General features: G+C 39.2%; 1 protein-coding gene across 7 annotated transcripts in view; it reads right to left on the bottom strand.

Moving 5' to 3' along the window:
• The window catches only part of NUP98 (nucleoporin 98 and 96 precursor), a 124,818-nt gene that overhangs the window by 15,844 nt on the left and 101,437 nt on the right, over window positions 1–7,537 (bottom strand). For all 7 annotated transcript variants that reach the window (XM_004381928.2, XM_023736510.1, XM_023736512.1 and 4 more), the window contains 5 exons: window positions 6,540–6,806; window positions 4,623–4,780; window positions 3,675–3,818; window positions 2,783–2,925; window positions 1,168–1,389 (listed from right to left, as the gene is read on the bottom strand). In XM_004381928.2, coding sequence (XP_004381985.1) covers window positions 1,168–1,389; window positions 2,783–2,925; window positions 3,675–3,818; window positions 4,623–4,780; window positions 6,540–6,806 — 934 coding nt within the window. The remainder of the gene's footprint in view (window positions 1–1,167; window positions 1,390–2,782; window positions 2,926–3,674; window positions 3,819–4,622; window positions 4,781–6,539; window positions 6,807–7,537) is intronic.

Here is a 7,537-nt window from a genome sequence, read left to right as displayed (position 1 = left end):
AGTATCCATCTAAGATGCATCAATTGGTCCCAACCCATCTGGAGCAAAGGAGAATGAAGAACACCAAAGACACAAGGAAAATATTAGCCCAAGAGACAGAAAGGGCCACATAAACCAGAGACTACATCAGCCTGAGACCAGAACAACTAGATGGTACCAGGCTACAACCAACGACTGCCCTGACAGGGAACACAACAGAGTCTCTCTGGACAGAGAAGGAGAAAAGTGGGGTGCAGAACTCAAATTCTAGTAAAAAGACCAGATTTAATGGTTTGACTGAGACTGGAGGGACCCCAGAGAACATGGCCTCCAGACTCTCTGTTAGCCCAAAACTAAAACCATTCCCAAGGGCAACTCTTCAGACAAATATTAGACTGGACTACGGAACATAAAATGATACTCGTGAAGAATGTGCTTCTTAGCTCAAGTAGGTAGATGAGACTAAATGGGCAGCTCCTGTCCAGAGGTGAGATGAGAAGGCAGAGAGGATCAGGAGCTGGCTGAATGGACACAGGAAATGAGGGGTGTAAAGGAGGAGCGTGCTGTCACAGTACAGGGAGAGCAACTAGGGTCACAGAAAGAATGTAAATTTTTGTATGAGAAACTAACTTGAATTGTAAACTTTCACTTAAAGCACAATTAAAAAAAAAAAAAAAAAAAAAAGGCAAAACAAACCCATAACATGACTGCCACGGATCCAATGAGGCAGCTCAGCCAGCACTACTACTGCACAATCCCTAAACATGCCACATTCAAGTGAATCTGTGCCTAAGTTAATGCTGTTGCTCCACCTGGGTATACCCCTCCTTTTCCACTTCCTATTTCCTATTCCAATTTTACAGGCTCCTTGAATCTTGTCTCTACAAAGACTTTTCCCTAATCACTGCATCCCACAGAGATCTCTTCTGCCTTCTCAGACTACTGAGTGGCCTTACAATAAATAGTGTAATTTCGCACTTAATCAAACACAGTTTCAGTTCTAACTGGTTCATGTGAATAAAGACAGTTTGGGCCGATGGTTGAACTGTCTTAAGTTTCTCCCAAAAGTAAACACCAGAATACATGCTAAATACTTACCTGCTGAATTGACCCTTAAGAGACTGTGATTCTTTGGCATTGCCCTATACTGTTAGACATACCCAGAGGGTCTGACAGCCTCTCACTCACCTTGAGTTGGCAATGTGCAGCAGGACAAAGATGGCCCACTCCCAGAGGCCCTTGCTCTCCAGTTGGCCAGCATAGCTGGCCTGCAGCACACCCTCACACTGCTCTGAGAGATGGGTGTAGTTAAGAGCACGTAGCACTTCCCACAAATGCCAGCTTAGGCGGTAGTCCAAGGGGTCTGCTGTTATGCTTCGAGGTTCCAGCAGCTGGTTGAGGTCATAATGTCTACAGGAGAATGTACGAAGAGAGTTACTAAGTATGTGCCACGTCCAGCCAGCAGACCACCTGCATCCAATAGGTCAAATGTTCCAGCTAAGTCTCAGAAGACAATGAAGGCCCCTGAAGGCAAAAGCATTATAGGCAGTCTCCTAAGGAGATCAGTTTCTAAGTGTGTCTTTAAGTCAATTTGTAAGTAAGTCAGAATAGGTACGTATAGTTCTTATTTAGCCTTACTTTAGTGCAGAAAAGGCTTGAAGCTTTTTCAATGATTTAAAAGCTGCACATGCAGCAAGTGAAGGTGACTGTGATGAGAATTTGCTGTGAGTAGGGGCTGGTTCAATCGTTTCAAATTGAGGGTAAATTTACACAACATTAAAGGGCAAATATGAATTGTCCCTAAGTCAGACATTCGTAACCCAGGGACTTACTGTATAGTTCTTCTCTCATTTTGAGATTGTGCTATATCAATTACCCCTACGTCCAGTCAGACTAGAGACTCTACCAAAAGAGAAAACAAAAAAACTACCCTTTCTTCTGAGGCTGTGTGATGTAACAGGTTTGCTGGCATTGGTTTGACCTATATATTTTACCATCTAGATACAAGAAATTTTCATAATTCTCACCCTTCCATTCCTTCATTCAAGTGTCTGTTACTTTTCTTAATCATTTAAAAAACAGTTACATTAGTATGTTTCAGACTGTTACATTATCTGAAGTTGTTGGGGTGCTAACTCTCTTGCTTATCTGAACAGCTAACTAGTCTTCATGATGGTTACTTCCTGCTGTGGCTTGGAAATTCCTACCTTTGATTTTATCTTCAGCAGGTATGGGTCTTTACAGGGAAATCCAAGTGCCCTGGGTTTTGAAAATGTCCCTATAAGGAGTTTTGCTTTTTCTTCTGCTGAGGCCCCAGGGACTTCAATGGTCCTAGACCACTTTATGTGTTAAGTTCTTAGCTTGCAATTCCCAGATCATGAGAGTAGTATAAACTAAGATCCTACACCTGTAAAGTTTTAATGGTCTGGGATTTAGATTACTGACCAATACCTCTGCCTTTTCATCTAAGATCCCACGTTTTTTTTTTTTTTAAAACAACTTTCCTACTGCCTCTCTGAGTAATGGGTGGAGTTTTTCTAGACTAGTGTTGCCCAACAGAACTTTCTGTGATGGTGGAAATGTTCAGTTATCTGCCTTGACCAGTACGATAGCCACTAACCACATGTGGCTTGAAATGTCAACCTAATTCTAGTTCCAATGCTCTTTCCACGAACTACTCCAATTATATTTGATGATTTATACAGACTCATGGCAATTTGGTGGCATATGAAAAGGAATCAGGAAAGGACTCTCTAAGGCTTAGGGAGCTCTCAATTGATTATAATCCCTGGCTCTGGTTTACCTGTCACTGTAAAGTTTTAGAAGATGAAAGCAGACATCTCGAAGTGGTCTCCGTGAATCTTGCTCCTCTTCTGCTATACAGCCGGAGCCCTCCAGGTATGAAGGAAGTGGGGAGCAGGCATATCTGTCACCCTCAGAGGTATTCTGAAGGGAAGAGTTTGATAAAACAACACATCAGCTACTAGCCTTTTTCATTAGCTGCTACCTAGACATGTGTATTAAGAACAATACAACACTCCAAAGGAATCTACCAAGGATTTTAAACTTATTTTGGTCAGCGGCATATTCCACCAGTCTAAAGATTTCAGGAACCTCTCATCAAACCCCCATACCCCTTGTCACAATCTTATTATATCTCAGTTTCTTTTTCCTGATAAACAGTATCAAGACAATAAATAGGGACAGTAAGAATTCAAGAAACAATGGTATTAAAAGCAGTAATAATACCTTAACTTCAACAGTGACAATGATTATGAAATATGTTATGTAGGGGCGAATTTCAGACTTGCTAATTCGGGGCTATACTAAACCTTGGGTCAGGCTAGATCTCAGAGAATTCGTAAAGGAATTAAGACATTAGGGAAGAAGAAAAGCCCTCTGATTTGGGGGCAGGAAAACATCAGTGAGAAATAAGCTCATCATATTAAATAAAAAAGCAACAGACATTTGGAGAAATTTAAGAGTAGCTCTATCCAGAGGCAGGAGAAAAGGATAAAGTCTTCCATCAGGTTTCCTGGGTCTGTTTCAATTTTAAGGTACTTTCAATAAAAGTTAGTAAGTATTATGAGAAACGTGATTTGATGTTTTGATTTTTTTCTCCCCCTCTGCAGAACTTTGCTGGTAAAATAGAACTCCCACCAGGACTCTAGCTTGGCTCTACTGGACACGTATACCTGAAATGCTTCTTCATACATGCTGAGTGCTTTGGAAATGGAGGCTGTGGGTGGAAGCAGATACCAAAGATGGACAGCCAGGGACCGTTTCCAATCCAGCTGAGAGCACACATTGATTTGCTTTTGCTCTGAGAGCTGCCACACCTGCAAGAGACAAAATCATCATACCTTCTTACTGCTTGTGATTGCAAGTTATTCACTAATTCAAGTAATATTTTAAACAATCTAGATGCCAGTGTTAATGATCTAGATATGAAATACATATTCCCTTGGTTTCAGGAGGGGGGTAGATTTAAACAAATAAACAGTCAGTGCTCTGAGAAAAGAGATGAGAGCCACTGAGAGCACCAAGGAGTTCTTCACACTGCTCACAGTTGATAACATGTAAAACTGTCACCCTAGGTAAGGCATTTCATCTGTGTAAATTTTGACCAGCTATTTCATTTCTGAGAACTGACTTTAAGAAGATAATCAAACAGGTAAGCAGCAATGGAGAACTGGCTTTTAAAAATTATGGTACATCATCCATACAATGGAAGAGAAGCTGTAGGACATGGAAAAATGTCCATATAAAGTTTAAAAAATAAAATAAACTTACAGAACTGCTATGTATAATGGATTTTACTTGCATATATACACGTGTAAATAGGCACGTATATGTTGATACAGACTTAGATATATCTGGAAAAACAAATTATTTACATCGTTTATGATATGGGATATGGTGAACTTCAACTTTTTAAATTTCTGTATAATTAGTATTCTATTTTTACAATCTGTATATTCTACCTTTGTAATTCAAAAATATTTCCATTAAAAATTAAACAATAAATTGCCTAGTTATGTGTAATAGTATGTAATTTGCAAAGTTAGCTCTTTGCCCCAACCTTAAGCAATCCTAAATTCATGAGATAACTTATGCAAGTTTATGAGAAAAGGGTAAGATACCGGTTTTCCAGCCAACAGGGCAAAGATGCGCAGTCTCTCATCCTGGATGAAGCAGTCAGCCTGGAGTTGATGCCAATCCGCCAACTGCATAGTAAGCAGCTCCCGGACTGACTGGCTACCCACCAACTGCGACAAAAGAAGGGCAAGACGATGATCACCTGGAAGAGAAACAGAAGGTCTCTAGTAGTCACTGAGGATTTAGTGCCTTGGTGGGACACCTGGGGGCACTATCTTCTTACTTCTTCCAGCACTCAGGAGGGAGACCTTAACTCCTTTGACGGATCTCTGTAGTATTGCCAAAATACTGATGAAGAATTTACCATTTTCTGCTTGGTTAGAAAATCTGAAAAGTAGTTTACCATAACTTACACAGGTAGACTCTATAGTATATAGTGTATGCGGTTCAACAAAAGATCTACTACTACTTCTGTGATCCTAGGTAAGGCATTTATCTAAAATGGAGGAAAAGTTTCTTAACAATACAAAGATAAACTAAAAAAATACTTTTTACTAACTGCCTTTATTGAAGACTTTTTGAATTACCTTCCAAATATTGAACGCCACATTCAACTTATACTTTATTTCCCGTTTTTGGGCAAAAGTTTTTAGTAAACTGAAAGCTAGTGCCCTGGCAAAGGTTTAACTTAGGGTCAGAAAAAATGGAGGAAAAAAATAGTTTATGAACAGGCAAATTTAAGGCACTGACTTCTGGCACTCCTTAAGATGCCCCCCTGCTATATGTAGGTGTGCTAGTGAGTATAACATTGTATCTCTTTAATAATTTGTGATCTTTACAGCTTTATGGAAGGTCAATCCTAAACACCAGTTCGGACTATACCAATGTATGAAGGCCATGAAAGGTACTGAGTTCAATGTGTAGTGACAGTGGAATGTAACTGGACCATTTATATAAGTTACTGATTCTAATTTTTCTTGCGATTTTTGTCTTATAATTTCAAAACTGGCCAAGCCCTCCAAAAATAAATCCAGTTGATGGCTCCCATCAGTTGGCTTCCCATAAACTAGGTTCCAATAAATAGGGTTTGATCAAGGATTTAACTGTACATAGACTGAGCCATGTCATCTTTGTATTTGTATCAAGATTTGTGTCTAGACAGTCATTAGTGTCTAGAGTCATTGGTGAACGCCTCTCATTAGTGGAAAGGGAACTAAAGAAGTGTGTGCGCTCGTGCGTGCGTGCACACACACACACACACACACGCACACAGTCCTTAAAAAAAGTACCCTCAACCCAGAAATATAACTTCTACATATTTATTTGAATGAAATAAATGAATGAATACAAAGAAAATATGTTTAAGATGTTCAGAGTATTGTTTAAAATAACAAAAATTATACATAACCTAAATGTCAAAAAAGAAATTTGCTAACATGGTGTACTTAACAGAATACTAAAAAACATTTATGTAAGTATTATATCTATACTATAGGGCATTTGTAATATTTTACATGAAAAGAACAGAATATAGCAGGATATTATCTTTGAAAAGTTTACATGTATGTTTCTCTAATATATATATACACACACATTATAGATTACAAATGAAATAATGTAAGTACAAACTGCACATTTAAATGTTTACAGTGAGTAGTGGTGAGTTATAGGATTTGGGGGATTTTAATTTACAGTTTTTTGCTTATTTGCATTTTCTATCTTTATTACAATGTATATGTAATGTATAAAATTAAAATAACGTGAATTAAGTAAATTTAATGTTTAAGATTCTAAAAGTGGAACTAGAAAGCATAACTTATATTCTGGAGGAACCGGCAATCTTCCTGGGAGTCTACATACAATATTTTCAGGTTAGAAGACAAAGGCAAATCCATAATTAATGGGTAGCGGATAGTAGGTAGGAAGTAGGCAGGGGTGCAGAAAAGGACCACAAGCCCTACCTGACTGCTGGGCCAGACAGCAGGCCTCACTGATCCTCTTGCCCGTGAGGAAGCTGAAGACAGCCTCCACAGGACTGTCTTTCCGGGTTAAGGAGACTTCCTCCTCAATTTGAGGTGCAGCAGTGTGGGAGAGCCAGCGGGAGAAAGCTCTTCGACGCTCCAGAATCTGAATGTATTCACTGGGCTCGTCCAGCTGGCTTTCAAGCTCCTTCAGGTGGCCCCAAAGGGCTTCACATAATGTCCAGGTCAGGCTCCAGTGCTTCACAACTAAGGAAGGGACAGGAAAACAATGCTATGACACTAAGTCTTACAGTAACTCCAGAGAGGGCATTACTTGTGGCTTAAAAATACATTAATAAAATAAATACTCAAACCACCACTCAAATTGATTACCCTGAATCTGTCTCCACCTTACTCAGCTTTGTCCTACAAGCCCCAGGGGTGTATAACTTATTGCTCACTGCCCATTTTTTTTCTTGTGATAACTTTCATAATAAACCTAACTGTATTCTTCTTTAAACAGGTTCCCATAACCCAATTATGCTATAACAGAGAAAAGGTGCTCTAATTTGATCAGATTATGTCTACAGAACACTTTAAGAAATGCAAAACTACTCAAAACTTGTGAAAGGTTATCCTCGCCTACTATAGGACACAGGAGTTTCTGGGTCATGTAAACAGTTAAGCGCTTGGCTACTAACCAAAAGGTTGGAGGTGCCTCAGAAGAAAGCCTGGCAATCTACTTAAAAAGATCACAGCTATTGAAAACCCTATGGAGTACAGTTCTACTCTGAAACATATGGGGTTATCATGAGTCAAAACTGACTCAATGGCAACTTTTAATTTTTTTTATTATAGGGCACAGTCTAACATTTAGTGAGTCTAACCAACATTGCTCAAAGCACTTAGTGTAAACCGAGTCTACTCAACACAACATACTATAAGGTAGTAGTTACCTTCTTCATTTTATAGACGAGGAAACTGAGGTATAGAGTTAA

This window comes from Trichechus manatus, unplaced genomic scaffold (genome assembly GCF_000243295.1).
Source record: "Trichechus manatus latirostris isolate Lorelei unplaced genomic scaffold, TriManLat1.0 scaffold00088, whole genome shotgun sequence".
Taxonomy (NCBI): Eukaryota; Metazoa; Chordata; class Mammalia; order Sirenia; family Trichechidae; genus Trichechus; species Trichechus manatus.
This window is presented reverse-complemented; position numbering and strand designations above follow the sequence as displayed.